Source organism: Hirundo rustica, chromosome 20 (genome assembly GCF_015227805.2).
Source record: "Hirundo rustica isolate bHirRus1 chromosome 20, bHirRus1.pri.v3, whole genome shotgun sequence".
Classification (NCBI taxonomy): Eukaryota; Metazoa; Chordata; class Aves; order Passeriformes; family Hirundinidae; genus Hirundo; species Hirundo rustica.
Genome location: NC_053469.1, coordinates 8,447,987 through 8,463,274, shown reverse-complemented (window position 1 = coordinate 8,463,274; position 15,288 = coordinate 8,447,987). Strand labels below are relative to the sequence as shown.

Below are 15,288 nucleotides of genomic sequence, written 5' to 3'. Positions count from 1 at the left end.
TTCCCCACCCCAGCCTCTCCCCAGCACTGATGGAAGGACTTGGGGCTCCACCACGGCTTTGAGTGGAAACATCAGCTGAGGCAGCAAAGCCCTGCTGCTATTTCTGGGCAAGAGGTGGCAAAATGGAGGAGATCCAAGAGAGGGGAGGCTGGTGGTTGGGGGTGGGTGCTTGGCTGTGACACCTCGGGGCTGTTCAGGGTGGATGAGGATCCTGAGCCACTGCTGGAGATGTGTTTGGTGCAGCAAACAGGATTCTCAAGGAATCTCCCTGCGAGACAGAAAGGTCTGTGGAAATGAGTAAGTGCAAGGTGGGAAGGTGAACACCCCTGAGCTCCACCAGAGTGGTGTCTTTGGACCTTTTCACCTCGTGTGGGGACAAGTGGTGGCCAACCTTCAGCCAGGGCAAGGCTGGGGAGTCCCTTGGGGTCAGGGGCCACCATCGGCAGTGTTTGGAGACCAAGCTGTGATTTCTTTAGTTGCATTTGCTTTGCATTAAATATAATGGAAATCAAAAGGTTGCAGAGGTTTCCTCCCAAAATTTCGGGGGCTGATTTAGAAGTGTGCAAATTTTTGCCCTGTGTTCTCTCTCTGCCTTGGTCCTTTTTTTTCTGTTACCCTAAAGTTAGGACCTGGAGGGGACATTCCACTTTCATGCTGAAACAGAAAGTGTTTTCTGTGTTCCCTAGATCTTTTCCAGAACATTTCGAGGCTGTATATGGACTTAGAGAACTGTAAACAATTTTTTGGAAAAACCAAAAATCTCAAGTAGCTTCTGCAAAGCACAAGACATCATTTTAATCTACTTTACAGGGAAGTTGGAAGGGATTAATTAAGCAGTTAATAATTAACCTGAGCTTTATGTTAGTGCAAAGTACTGAGTAAATGTATGCTTAAAGAAATTATGAGAAGTAATTAACTTTTAGAAATGAGAATCTGAAGAAGGGTCATGCAAAACTATACTGGAAGTGCTGGAGAAAGCTCAAAACCCCTTTTTTCTTTTTCTTTTTTTTTCTTTTTTTTTTTTTTTTTTTTTGAGTTGAGGAAATTGTGCATTGAAGGTGGAATTACTGACATAGCCTTGCTCAATATTCAATGAAAATTCCCACCCACAGGTACGAAATATTCCTCCTTAGCTTACAAAGTTTTGAAGGACTTTCAACTTTTGCTTTCAAAAACACATATTTTTTTCCCTCAGATATGACTTTCATTTTTCTGGTCTGAATTTTCTTTATTTGTTTGTTTTTGGGCTTTTTTTTTTTTTTTTGTGTGTGTGTGTGTGTGTGTGTGTGTGTGTGTGTGTGTGTGTGTGTTTTGTTGTGTTTGGGGTTTTTTTTTGTTTGTTTTGTTGTTTTGTGGTATTTTGGGGTTTTTTTTTGCTTTTTTGGTTTTTTTTTGGTTTTTCTGAGTTAGTTTTTGGTTGGTTTTTGTTGTTTTTTTTTGGGGGGGGAGGGGCTGGTTATTTCACTTCAACCTGCAGCTTCATCTTTCCCTACCCATTAAATTAGGGCTCTAGTGAGCTGCAGGGGAGTGACGGCACAGAAGAAGAAAAAGATAAAGGAGGTGAAGAAGGAAAACAGCAGAGATCTCACCCCAACACGCGCCCACAAAGCCAAAGTCCAACGAGGTCCCCCCGAGGGATCCCCCACCAGCTGCTGCCTGAGCCCTACAGCAGAAAGGCCCCAAAGAAAGTTTTGTGCTCCTTGGTGTAATCCACCAGCTTGATGTCACTCACGTTGACCATCAGCTTGTCTCCCACCTCCAAGGAGACAACAGCGCCCAGATAGATGGGCTGGAACCAACCATTGCCGTTCTCACTGAGGGTCTTGGTGCCCGTCAGCAGCTGGGTGGGCTCGGGGTAGCTGTCAGTGACCTTGGTGATGATCTCGGTGACAGAGCTGGGCTTGTGGCTGCTCTCCACGGGCCCCCGGAACGTGACCTGGGCGTACACGTAGTAGTCCCCGGAGACGGGAATCACCAGGGCGTTGCTGGAGTAGCTCAGGTTGTTCTTGGTGAAGGCCAGGCCTCGCTTGTCTTCCCACTGCAGGATGGGCAGGTGGCTCCCCACGGTACTGGCCAGGTCCTGCTTCTTCACTGTGGGACCGAGAGAGAGAGGGACAGGAGGGTGGGTGAGTTTGTCACAGCCAGGGGGTGGGTGAGTTTGTCACAGCCAGGGGGGTGGGTGAGTTTGTCACAGCCAGGGGGGTGGGTGAGATTGTCACAGCCAGGGGGTGGGTGAGTTTGTCACAGCCAGGAGGGTGGGTGAGTTTGTCACAGCCAGGAGGGTGGGTGAGTTTGTCACAGCCGGGGGGTGGGTGAGTTTGTCACAGCCAGGGGGGTGGGTGAGATTGTCACAGCCAGGGGGTGGCTGAGTTTGTCACAGCCAGGGGGTGGGTGAGTTTGTCACAGCCAGGAGGGTGGGTGCAACCTGAAATCCCTGCTCCAGAGGGGGAGGAATTCAAGCAGGGTGAGCAAAACGCTGGGGCAGAAATGTTCTTATTTCAACTGAGCTGCAGGACAATTGTCCAGTGGTGTTCTCCAGGGTGCCCACAGGGTGTCCGGATCTGAGCTGTCAGGACTGAAAGCCGAGGGTGCTTTAGGGAGATCCTGGCAGAGTAAACTGTGCCTGGGGGTCCTGGTTGTGGGTCAGAGCCCAAAGGATGAGCTGTCCTTCCTCAAGGCTGAGTCTCCTGGCACTGGGAAGCAATGGAGAGGGCTTTACCTTCCCACCTCACCCATTTCCAGAGTGAAAACCTTGTCCTTAAGTGACACCAGCACTGTAACGCTTGTACCATGCTTGTACCTAAGTGTTGGGGACGGGAAGAGGAAATTCTAAACCTTCCTTACTTTCAGGAGGGGTGGATTGCAATTCTGTCTCTTAGACACTGCTGAGCTGACAAAATGTCCACAGTGGTCACCACGATGTCGCCAAGCACTGAGACACTTGGACTTCTCCTCCTGCCTCTTCTTAAGGGGGTTGGGGTTTCTCAGCCCTGGTCTAGAGCTTCTCCTCCTGAGTGCTCTCAAGGACATCTTTTGTAGAATGGCTCCTGGTTTACCAGGGTCGCTGGATTTTAGCAAAAACCCCAAAGACCCCACTGTGCTTCAAGAGGTCCAATTCCAAAGCAACACATTGTATTTTAAACCATTTCTCTTTCCTTTTTTTCTTTCTTTAATGCTTTTCTGGAACAAAATACTATGTTTGGAGGCAGGCTCAACATCCCTCCAGACTTTTTTCCCCCAACCTCGTGGTGAGCTGATTACAAGCAGAGCTCCAGTCCTGACCCTAGCATCAGTCCAATCCAAGCTGAGGATGCTTCCCAGGCTGCAGGGGGAAAAGTAGGGAATTGCTGCCCTATTGCCTCCACCTCTCCTTCACCACTTTGATTTCTCACACACAACAGACAGGACAATAAACCTCAGCCCTTGCATGCTTCTCTGAAGGGGATCAGGGGTCGTCTCTGCTCTTTACTGACTGCCACATGAAATTGTTGTGCTAAAACAGCAGCAGCGGGAAGAAGAGGATAAAAACCATGAAGATTATCTTAGGTATTAAAATGAACCTGGAAAATGAATGATGAATGCTTGGTAAAGATTGAGGGAACAGAGTTCCAGGAACTGAGACCGTTCTAATGATCTTGTGTTAATGTTTAAAGCTGATTTTTACTCAGAATTTGGGGAAGGGGGGTGTGTGCATGGGAAGGGTGGGAAATGGAATGCAAGTGAGGGAAGGCTTTGGAATTCCCTTGGCAATAACCATTAGGTCTATCCTGAGTGAAATGAGACTCAGAAAAAGGAATGTGCTCATGTCCCAGTGGCATTTGTTTCCTCTTTTCCAACAATAAATAATCCATGAGGAGACAGGAAAGTGTTGGGAGTGCAATTCCTTTTATATTCTCTGAGTAGCACAACAAAATAATGGCCTTTTTTTCCTTAGTGCTGCTGAAGTATCAAATCCTTCTGATTTTTTCCCAGGAGTGCTCCTGTCTGCCTTCATGTGCATCCCCAGTTTAGGGACAGGTCGGAATCCTGGGGAAAGCTCAGCTGGCTTTGCATCACTCTAAGGTTTGCAAGAGCAACACATCTCAGAGAGCAGAGAAAATCTTGTTTGAGGGGGGAGGGATGAGGAAAGATCAGAATAATTGCAGAAAATGTCCTGGGCTCTATTCCATCTCTGGAATTTTGGGGGGAACCTTGAAGAGAAGCTGCCTGTGAAATATTCTTTTCTTGTAGAATGACACATTTCAAATGTCAATGACACTCAATTCCTCAATGCATTTTTATATTTGTTATGAAATAATTTTTATTAGTTGTAGAATATGGCAAGATCTCAAATGAACTACATGACTTCCTAACTTCTAGAATTAGTTAGGTTTCACAGCTTTAACCTCCCTCTTAGGAAGAATCTCTATGATACTCTCTATTTTCAAGTTAATTACTTTTCCTCATGCTTTCAGTAACAGTCAGGAGAATAAAATGGATGTTCAAGTGCTTTTTAATATGGCACAGCTCCTTTTCCTGCACCAGCTGTACTTTGTACTTGGCATTTATTTATTTATTTCCTAAATTCTGGAGCTCTACTTCCTGCAAATATACCTATGGTGCTAATTCTTGAAGGAATTAAAATCTGCTTTTAATAAGGGACTCCGTGCCACAGTTCTTTCTGTTTTCTCACACACTGTAAATATCTGGCATCCCTTCATTCTCCTGTCCCCAAATCCCTTTTGGTTCAGTCCCTTGCTGGAGAATCCCCGTTGCCTGTCAGATTTGGGATATATTTTGTGCTGGATTTGTGGGGTTTCTGCAGTTTCTAGCACCAATGGGAGAGCCTAATCCAGAACTCTGAGTCTCAGCAAGAGATTGGAGCCCTTGGTGAAGTCCCTGTGGTGCACGGTCCTGTCTCTGGTGCTCAACTTCATGCCCTGAGGGTTTAATAAAGGTAATTTGGAAGCAGAAATGATGCTCTGTCCAGATTTAGGGGTGGGTTTGGGACCATTGCAGCACGAGGAGCACGAGCCAGGTCCTGCAGCATTGGTCATCCACCATGCCACAGGCTGGTGACAAGAAGGAACAGGCACTTCCCTGAATCCTGACCCCAAATCCAACCAAATAAGAGGGGAGGGGATGATGGCAAGTCAAGGAGAAGCCCCAAATAAACATTAATGCTCACGAGAAAATGTGCTTGGAGGGAAGTCTGAGCTGGGCATTGGCACATCTCAGCAGGTAAAATCATCAGGGAGGGGAGATCTCGATTCCAGTTTGGATGAATAAAAATTCTCAGTGTGAGTTAAAAAGGCCAAGAGCAGCTGGAAGATTTATCATAAAGGAACAGACACCAAAACTTGGAGCTATTCTGCTACTGCCAATTAATCAGTGCATTCCCAAAGAACTCTACCTAATTATCATTCCTCTCACTCCTCTGCTCTCACCTGCACAATAGATGTGCCTAAAACTAGAAAAGGACAGAATAAAGGTGTGGAAGAGATTTCCTACAATTTAGGATTTGTAGTCTGCCACCTTCACATTGAAAAAGACACCTGAGTTGGGGGAATGTAACAAAGATCCAGAGAATAATTATTCCTTCTCCACTTTCTATGCACAAGTCATGGTTTCTGAGAAGAGGAAACCAGGGTAGAACCCAAGAAATTATTATGCACAGAGCTGAAAGTAACAGGAAATATTTTCTGCCGGCAAAGTGCTGTTAATCTGGGAAACTCATTGCCACAGGGAGAAGCACCAGGAATAAGTTCAGTCTGAAAAAGGGTCAAAGGTAATCTGTAGATATTGGGTTCCTTGATGAGTACATTGCACAGCACAGAAAGGAGAGGGAAAATTCCCTTAACTTTCCCCTTTTCTTGTTCCTTTCTATGGCCAGCAGTGACTGGCCCTCAGTGGAATGCCAAAGAGGATGGGCACAGTCCCATGGGAACGATGGAAAAGGGATTTTTGTAAATATGGGGGCTGAGGAAATGTGGAGAAAACTGCCGGGTGTTTCCCTGTGGCAGCTGGGCTTTTGTGCAACCCAGGGAAGTTCCCAGCAGCAGAGCAGAGCTTTGGCTGCTCCTCTGAGTCACTGGAGCCTCTGGATCTCTCTGCCACGGGGGACTCGAGAAAACAAAATCTTACAGTAGCAGACGTGGTCCTCTTGCCCTTTAAAACCTGCACTAAAGCAAAGATGTGCTCGTGGACAAGGACAGGTCAGCTCTGGAGCTGCAGAAACCCCCGTGCCAAAGGGAAGGGCACCGAGGATGTGCAGCAGGAAGGAGCTGGTGGATTAAGGAAAGAGAACTCTGCTGGGAAATGCATCGGCCCTGAGCTGATGATTGATTGAGCTCTGGAGGTGGATTTGGATTGAACTCTGCAGGAGGCTTTGTGAGAAGCATCCCAGCACTTCCTGCCTTTCCCAGGTTACACAGTGCACCTGGGGCAACACTCGGGGTGCTGGGGAAGCCTCTGCAGTGAGCTGTAATTCGGAGAGGAAGAGATGGCAGCAGACCAGCTGGAAAACCCTCTGGCACTCACTCCATCCACACTGGAGCCAGACAGGAGCTTTTCGCCGGGAATACTTGAATTTTCCATGTGGGTGGAGCTGGTGAGGATGGGGGATGTCTCAATGTCCCTGGTGTGGTGACAGCTCCAAGGGTCAGGTGGTGAGATAAGGACCTTGGAGACACTGGCAGCCCCTTGGAAAGGCATGGAACCTCTTGGAAAGGCATGGAAGCTCTTTGGAAAGGCAGGAAAATGCTTTGGAAAGGCCTGGGAGCTCTTTGGAAAGGCCTGGCAGCCCACCCTGTGACAGGACGTTGTGATGGCGCCTTCCCAGCACAACACAAAGGCTTGGAGGGCTCAGCTTGGTGTTAGCCTTTCCCTGCTTGCTCTGGAATGTGTCAGAGATTATCTCACTGGAAACAGGGGGGAGGATTTATGGGAATATGGTGTGTGTGGTCTGAGTCAGGCCCTGCAGAAAAATAAAATAAAACTGGCCTGATCTGACCTGATTTTACTCCAAAACTTGTTAAATCTTGCCAATTCACTGCTCCACGAGGGCTCACTTGAGCTCCTTCCCCTGCCTTTTCTGGAGGATCCAGCAGATCACCGAGACATCAGGCACCTATTTCAGTTCAGTTACAAAAGCTGGCCAGGCAATGACAGAAGCAGCTTGGAAAGGTGGTGACATTTGTGTCAATTGTGACCTTCGTGGGCCCTTTGCTGCACACACTGCGCTCACTCTGGCGTGCCCAACAAGGAAAAGCTGATTACTGTGTCCCCCACGTTCCCTGCAACACCTGTTCCTATCAGATCCACACGGAGCAAGGTTACTGAACCACAACATCTGCTGCAGAAAGGCTTCAGTTCTGAACAAGAATTACCTGTCAGGTGAGCTCGTGGCTTCTCTGCACTGGAAAGAGTGCCCATAACTGAGGGGAAAAGGGGAAAAAATGGTGTGAGGATGTTTGCTGCTGGTCAGTAATAAAATTACAGAATATCCTGAGCTGGAAGGGATCCACAGGATCATAAATCCAGCCCCTGTCCCTGCACAGACCCCCACCAACCCCACCCTGGGCATCCCTGGCAGCGCTGTCCAAAGGCTCCTGGAGCTCTGGCAGCCTCGGGGCCGTGCCCATTCCCTGGGGAGCCTGGGCAGTGCCCAGCCCCTCTGGGGGAAGAACCTTTCCTAAGTCAACAAAATGTGAGTGGTGATTGATGCCCTCTCCCTCTCTGCAGAGGGAATTACTCGCTGTGATCTCTCATCGACAACCCCGCGGTAATAAAACGCAAACGAGGAGTCTGTCACACGCGCTGCAGCATCGACAGGGCACACGCTGGCTGTCCCCTGAACTGCTGCAGGGCCAAGGGTGAGGAGCACGGGCTCCCAAATCCCTGCCTGTGCCTGCTCAGGGAGTTCCCAGTGACCCTGCAGAGTTGTGGGGGATGCCTGTGCCTGCACAGCCTCCACAGCCCGGGGTGAGAAACGCTCCCATTTCGCTCTGGCCCGGTTTTCTCCCTGCACCTCCTCAGCCAGGCCTGCCCTGGCTGGTTTGCCTGGGCAGGGGCTGGGGCGGTGAGGGCAGAGGGAGGTGTGTGCTGGCACTGCCACGCCGCAGCACCCGGCGGGGAAGGGGTGGCAAACTCACCTGCAGCCACTGCTCGTTGCTTGAGAAAGTGAGGGCCCCTCTCCTCGGTGACCTGCAGGGGACAGGGACAGGCAGTCAGCTCAGGGGGTCTGGTGTGAATTATGCCACAACGTGTCGGTGAATGCAGATGGACAATTTTGGCAAAAGGGTGAGAGGCCTGATAAGTCTTTGCTTCACGGCAGGGGTTTCTTCACACCAGGGTTTCTGCTGTTGGTTCAGAAGTGCTCTCATCTCTGAAAGGGTTCCAGGACCCTGGGGGAGCTTTGTTAAATTCTGAGGCTGGACAAGCCCTTGGCATAGCCGGGAGAGCAGCAGCGGAGTGAATCAGCCACCCCGGGGATGGTGACGCTGTTCCAGCAGTGCTGGAGCCCCTCTGCTGCCTGGAGCCCCTCCTGCCCCTGCAGCCATGCAGAGCAAAGTGAGAGATCCTCCCCAAGGCAGCGCAGCTCTGCGCCTCTGCAGGAGCAAAGGTTCCCCCACAACACCGACAAAGAGACCGGGGTGGATCAGCTCCACCTGCCTCTTGTCCTGCACCTGTCTCACTCCAGACTAAGCCTGTTCCTGAGGTCTGTCTGGAAATTTGGGAGGGTTCCTGGGGAGACGGGAGCTGAGCAGGTGTGAGAGAGCAGCTGCGGGGTGAGCTCTGCTGCTCTGAGCCCGCCCTGGGGCAGGCTCAGCCTTCCTCTCCCCTGCAATTCCCTTCTGGAGCTGAGCGCTGCCCTTCCGCTCGGGCAGGACACGCTGCCCCGCGGAGATCCAGCAACTCGGAGGGACAGTGCCCGTCGCTGTGCCCTGAGACACCCGCTGCCCCTCCCGAGTCACCGGCACCGCTGGGGCTCCGCGACAAGCGCGGCCCGGGCAGCTCCGGAGAGAGGAGGCTGCGGGACGCTGTGGGATGGGGCGGGGTGCAGGGGGATGCAGTGGGATGTAGTGGGATGCTGTGGGATGCAGGGGGATACAGAGGGATGCAGTGGGATGGGGTGGGATGCTGCGGGATGCAGTGGGATGCAGGGGGATGCAGTGGGATGATGCGGGATGCTGTGGGATGCAGTGGGGTGCAGTGGGATGCAGAGAGATGCAGAGGGATGCAGAGGGATGCAGTAGGATGCTGCGGGATGCTGTGGGATGCTGTGGGATGCAGTGGGATGGGGTGGGATGCTGCAGGATGCTGTGAGATGCTGCGGGATGCAGTGGGATGCTGCGGGATGCAGTGGGATGCAGGGGGATGCAGTGGGATGCTGCGGGATGCTGTGGGATGCTGTGGGATGCTGCGGGATGCTGCGGGATGCAGTGGGGTGCAGTGGGATGCTGTGGGATGCAGAGGGATGCAGTGAGATGCAGAGGGATGCAGACGGATGCAGTAGGATGCTGCAGGATGCTGTGGGATGCAGAAGGATTCTGCAGGACGCTGCCTCTGCATCCGGCCTCACGGGGCTGTGAGGAGCAGCCCTTGGAGCAGCCTGGATTGTGCTGACCCTCAGGACTGACCCTCAGGACTGACCCTCAGAGCTGTCAGGAACGCCCATCCCAGAACATCTGTCACGGGCTGGCACGGTGCATTTTATGGGCAGCCACCAAAACCACACTGAATAAACTGAACAAACTGCCTCTGGTCAGCTCACAGAGAAGGATTTGAGGCACTTTGCCCAATAAAAGGCTGAAACAATATTAATATGCAGATGCTGAAGCTGTCTCCTGCTGGCTGTGTCTCACACAGCTTCGAACACTGCAGGAGAAGGAGAAATAGATAATTTATATTGGCTGGGGAAGGGGAATGTTTGTGGAAGGAGAGTCAGCCTGCCTGGGGCTGGGGACTGCTGGCTGCTCCAGCAAACCCAAAGATAGTTTAATGTTTTACTGGAAGTAAACATCCGTGTGCTCCTGCAGAAAACAGCCATTTCCAACATAGCTGCTTCAGTGCGTTGGGAAGAAATGGAGAAGGAGAACAGCAGGGGAAATTCTCCTTTTTGCTTATTTTTTGGTTCTTTATTCCCTTGCCCACCTGTACAGAAATGCGTGGCCCAGCCGCAGCAGCCTCCTGGCAGAGAGTGGTGTGAAATTCCAGTGTGGGGCTGAGGGAAAATTGCTGCTGTGCTCTCCAGGAGATTTCTGAGCCTTTCATTATGTGCAAGGACTTTCAAAGTCCTGCTTTCTGTGGTGACTAAGCACGAGTGCTCTGATGATGTGACTCAGCCACAGCCCGGTGACTCTGTCCCTGCCCTGGTGGGAAGCACAAGGTCAGAATTAAGGATTTCCCTCACACTCCCCTTGCTTTCAGCCAGGTGTGTTCACCTAGGAGTATATTTACACATCCCTTGTGTGACATTTCTGACATGTTTGCCAAGTGACTAATTCTCATTAGTGATCCCATTCTCTAAGGATTCCGCAGACAGCAAGGAAAAAAAAAAAAATTCCCAAACCTACATTTAGGAATGTGGCTTCTGTGGAACTGTTTACATACTCGAAGCCTAACTTGTATAAACTTGGATGTTGCAATCCAAACAGAGGTGGCAGGAAAATGGGAAGGAGAGCAAGAAGGATTCTGCTTCTTTACAAAAGATAACAAGAAAGTTTTGTTTAAACCTAAATTTACTTGTTTCCTAAGAAATCCAGCTGGAAGCTTCGGATGCAGGAGCTGCTGAAGGACAGAGCAGACAGAGCAGGGGGATAGAGCAAGGTGGGAAATTATTCTGTTGTTTGGCAAAGGTGTGGCTGTTCATTTTTTTTTTTTTTTTCCTAATTGTGCTATCTCGTAAGGGTGTAAAAATAAATATAAATCTCATACAGGAAGTGTTTTAGCAGTAGACAACTCTGCAAAATGACCAGGTGTCAGTGACACCTGTCCTGAGTAGGCACAGATGTTGTGCATTGACGGGGAGGGAGAACTGAGCAGCACGAGACAACGGAGAGAACACTCACACAATCAGCGCTTTTCTCTCTTTCCCCTTCCTTGCTCAGCTGTGATTCTGAAAAGTTCACAGCCTCGATTTTCCCTTTGGTTACTGTGGAGAGCCCAGCCACGGAGTGATGTTGAAAATCCCACCCTGAGCTGACTCACAGATGTTTGGACGGGCAGCTCCAATTCCCCTGGGGATTGCTGTGTGCAGAACACTGCCCGGCGCTTCTGGGGCCACGAATGTCCCAAAGCCCCAGAGCATTTCTTATCCAGATATTGCTAAACCCCAAAGGAAGGGCTGATATCCAACGGCATGGGAAGAGCAGCTGGCACTGCAGGCAGAGGGACTGATCAGCAAACACCCCCAGCTCCTCCATCCACTCCATTTTCAGCACTATTTCACAGGGGGGATCTCTGCAGGTCATCTGCAGTACAAAAACCCAGATCTCTCTGACTCCAGAGATGCTGCATGGCCTGGGCTGGGAGTTTTTGGTAGGAACTGGTCTGTGCCAGTAAAAAGTGGCTTCAATCAGAGCATTTTGCTGCCCAGTGGAAGCCTGTACCCGAGGCACATGCCCACAGGGAACATTTGCATCCAGCAGCAGCGGCCAGGCAGGGATTTAACTGGTGCTGGCTTTGGAAGGGGAATCCCAACCCTGGGCCCATCCAGGTGTGCTTGCTGCTCCTCCCCAGGCCTTTCTCCTTCCCCAGAGATCAGGAAGCCTTTTGAGGTTCTCCTTCCTTTATGGGCAGGCCATGAGGGCAGATCTCCCCTGGGATTTGTTGCCAGCTTTCTGGCAGGATCCAGGTGGAGCCCCTGGGGTTTTCGGGTTCCTCCTGCTCTGCAGCAGGTCCCTTCTCCACTGCCAGCTGACATGGCACAAACGTGGCACACAGGTGCACGTCCAACCCTTGGGACAGGGTTTGGAATTCCTCTTTATGCTGCTTGTGGCCCTGGCATGCCAAGGATGCCGTGAAAAATAAACCCAAACACCGGCTTCCCCAGGATGTGATGCTGAGGCAGCCAGAGCTGCTCTCCTGTGCCATTCCACTGATGGCTTTGGAAGCTCAGACTGAAACTTGGCTTCCCTTTGAGGAAGGATGATCCTTCCCTCTGGCAGGACACCGCTAATAAAGATCTCCTGCTAGTAACATGAGCCACGCGCTCTGGTGTGAAAAACCAAATTCCCTCTCCGTGCTCTGGACTGAAGCACAAAATAAAGTGATTTCTCTTTCTCAAAGGAGCAGTGGAGGGAGCCTGGAAGGTGTCCAGGGAAAACCATCCCCAGGCTGGAATTATTCACTCAAGAAGCATCGTACCATGACACTGAGAGAACACTGGTGGCCCACACATGTTGCTGCAATCACATAACTTGCCCTGCTCTTTCCTGAAAAGGACATTTCCAGCCCAAGAGGAGACTTTGCACGCCTTCAGAGGCACCAGGTGACACCAGGTGCAGGAAGGGATGACCAAGGCACCTGACACACCCCTGTTGCACAAACATCCCCGGGCTTCCCTTCTCCTCCTTGCTCCAGGAAGGGCTCAGGAATTTTCTCCATCTGCTCCTCACCTGCTGAGTCCTGCCCTCCTCCCAGGACTGTCCCCAGAAGGTGACAATTACGTGTGGGCAGAGCTCTGTGAGGCAACCAGAGGACTCCTCCCGTGGGCTGCAAGGGTCAGGAGGCCAATACTCATCTGGGAAACACTCGTGGCTGCGCGCTCATCCCAGAGCGCCCAGGGCACCCACACCCCAAAAGCAGTGCCCCAGAGAGCTCTGCCACACATGGCTGTTCCCAAAGCTCCCGACCCCAGCTGTCAGTGAGGTGGATGAGGACATTTAGCAAACTTTGAAAGCAGAAGGAAATGCAAAAAGACATTTTCATGAGCTCTTTTACACCCAGAAATATTCCCAGGGACGGAACCACCCTGAACCTGCAGGCTCCTTGGGGAATTCCCAGCCAAGGACAGGCACGTGGACCCCTCTGTGCTGTCCTGCTGGGCCACACCGATGAACACGGAGAGCAGCAGAGTGAATGAAAAATCGGGAACGGGCAGGGCGCAGCGGAGGTGCAGCTCCCCCCATGGCACCTGGGCACCCAGCCAGCCCCGGTGGCTTCCCTCTTCCTCCCGGGGACTCACAGAGGTTGTGACTCCTCTGATCGCCTCGTAACATCACTGTGGAAGCGCTACGTGTTGCTAACTGGGAGCAGGTGCATGGGAATGCACAGCGGGCACACCGGCGTTGCAATTCCGAGAGTTTACGCTGCGCTTTTCCCCTTGAGGAGCCAAACCCATTCATAAAAATACTTTGCTACCCCTGCCAGTAGGATTACGAGCCAGGAACGCATTGGATTGATTAAACAAGTTAACATTTTATTATCCTTCCTCTCCGGGATTGTTTCGAGACTGTTCAGCTCCGACAAACCCAGAGCAGCAGCAGCAGCAGAGACTGCCCAAAAAACCACCCCCAAAACTCGAGTAGCACCCAGCTTTTCATGCTCCTCCACGTTCAGCCTCTCCTCTGCCGTAATTCCATTGAAATCCTCTCCGAAGGTGCCCAGCCGCTGCACAAAGCCGTGCTCGGCAGGTAGGGCAGCCTGGCTTTCCGCGGCTGGAATCGACACGCTCCGGGCAGCATCGCCGCGCACGCACTCAAGGAGTTTGCCAGATTCAAGAGCCCGAGGGGCTGCACCGGGTTAGAACCAGGTGGGACAGAGGATGCGGCAGCCCCAGCTCGGCATCCCTCGGGCAGCGCAGCCCCGAGGTCACAGCGGGGCCAGCGCAGGCACTGCCGCGGATCTCACCCTGCCCAAAAACATCCCCGGGCTAAACGCGAGCCAGGTGACAAACCTGCCTTCCAGGCCACTGAAAACCAACACCCCTGCCTCGCCGATTGACGGGGGAATTTCAGACCTGAAGCTCAAATTCAAAGCTGAATTCACCAGCCCTGCAGCACGGGGCATTCCTGCTGAACTCAGAGCCTCCCGTGGGCACAGGCACCCGCGGGAGGAATGGAGCAGCGTGGAAGAGGCTCGGAAGCAGCACAGCGCAGGTTTGCGCGGCTGGGAGCAAAGTGAGTGCAGCTGTCTGGCAAAAGGAGAAGAGCTGAGAAGTGAGAAAGTTTTAACGGGGAGTTAAAAACAGCATGCGAAGTTTAGGGTCAGAGTCCCTTAACCGTCTCAAATCAGATATCTTGCAGAAATTCGCATTATTAGTAATTATTAATAATTTTTAATAGTTATTAATTGTTAATAAAAACGGATAATCCACCAGATCTGCATCTGTCAGCCCAGTGACGGGTGACTGACCCAGTGACATCACCAGATCTTCCTGAAATCAGACACCGTTGAAGGGAAGCCGCAGATTTAACGCAAAAGAAGGGAGGAAAATGAGCCATAGTGTCAAAAATCTGGCAGAAATCAGTGCAGAGGCACTGATTTCCACCAGTCAGTGATTTATTTATTTTTTTTTTAAGCATTCCCCGCAGCACAGCAATAAAAGCTTTAAAGTCATGTAAAGTCATGAGCTTGTGAGCTCAGCGAGAGTAAGGAACCGTTAGTTAAAAAAGGAACGAGCAAATAATCAGGATTTATCCTCGGGGTAAGCAAGAAGGAACGCACCAGCGAGTCTCACACGTGCCCTCGAACACGCGAAATTCGCAAAGAGCATTCAAAGAGCTCCGGGAAGGCTCCGCTCGGAGGCGCGGGACGGGACCCGGGTGCCCCCGTGCCTTACCTGGCCGCCGCAGGAGCCGGGCGCCCGCAGGTTCCCGAGCAGCAGGTAGGCGGTGGGCAGCATCAGCAGCAGCACGGCCAGCAGGCACAGCAGCAGCGCGCAGCGGATCCTCCGCAAGTCCCGGCGGAGCTGCACGCCGGGGCCGGGGCCGGCAGCCGCAGCCTCCTCGCCGATCTCCACCGCGGGCTCCATGGCAGCAGCGCCGGGCTCGTCCTGCGAGGGAGCCGGGCACCGACGGAGCTCTTGTGACGCCTGCCCTGCATGGAGACCCCCATTAAATAAGAGCTGTCCCGAGTGTGGGAAGGCACCGGCGCGCACGCACACCCTCCCTCCCTCCCGAGGAATGCACCGCCTACAATAGAAACCAGAGCGGCAGGAGCGGCAGGAGCGCTCCCCGCGCTGCCCGCTCCTGCCTCCCGAGCGCTCCTGCCTCCCCCCGAGCGCCGCACGAGGAAACCGGGAAAGTCCCGCTGGGTGGGACCAGGATCGGCCCTGCTGCCGGCCTGGATAAGCTCCGCAGGCTT

General features: G+C 52.0%; 1 protein-coding gene across 1 annotated transcript; it reads right to left on the bottom strand.

Moving 5' to 3' along the window:
- Positions 1–1,368: 1,368 nt before the first annotated feature.
- Positions 1,369–14,956, bottom strand: TNFSF15 (TNF superfamily member 15). The gene is made up of 4 exons (XM_040083400.1): positions 14,765–14,956; positions 8,133–8,184; positions 7,368–7,415; positions 1,369–2,091 (listed from the first exon to the last, which is right to left on the bottom strand). Exons 1-4 carry the CDS (start codon positions 14,954–14,956, stop codon positions 1,664–1,666), a joined length of 720 nt encoding a protein of 239 aa, XP_039939334.1. The 3' UTR covers positions 1,369–1,663.
- Positions 14,957–15,288: the final 332 nt, after the last annotated feature.

Coding starts and splice junctions, on each gene's coding strand:
- TNFSF15 (XM_040083400.1), bottom strand. CDS start 14,956: ATGGAGCCCGCGGTGGAGATCGGCGAGGAGGCTGCGGCTGCCGGCCCC. Junction 8,185..14,764: donor CCGGCTCCTGCGGCGGCCAG/GTAAGGCACGGG, acceptor TGTCCCCTGCAG/GTCACCGAGGAGAGGGGCCC. Junction 2,092..7,367: donor GCCACGAGCTCACCTGACAG/GTAATTCTTGTT, acceptor TCGGTCCCACAG/TGAAGAAGCAGGACCTGGCC.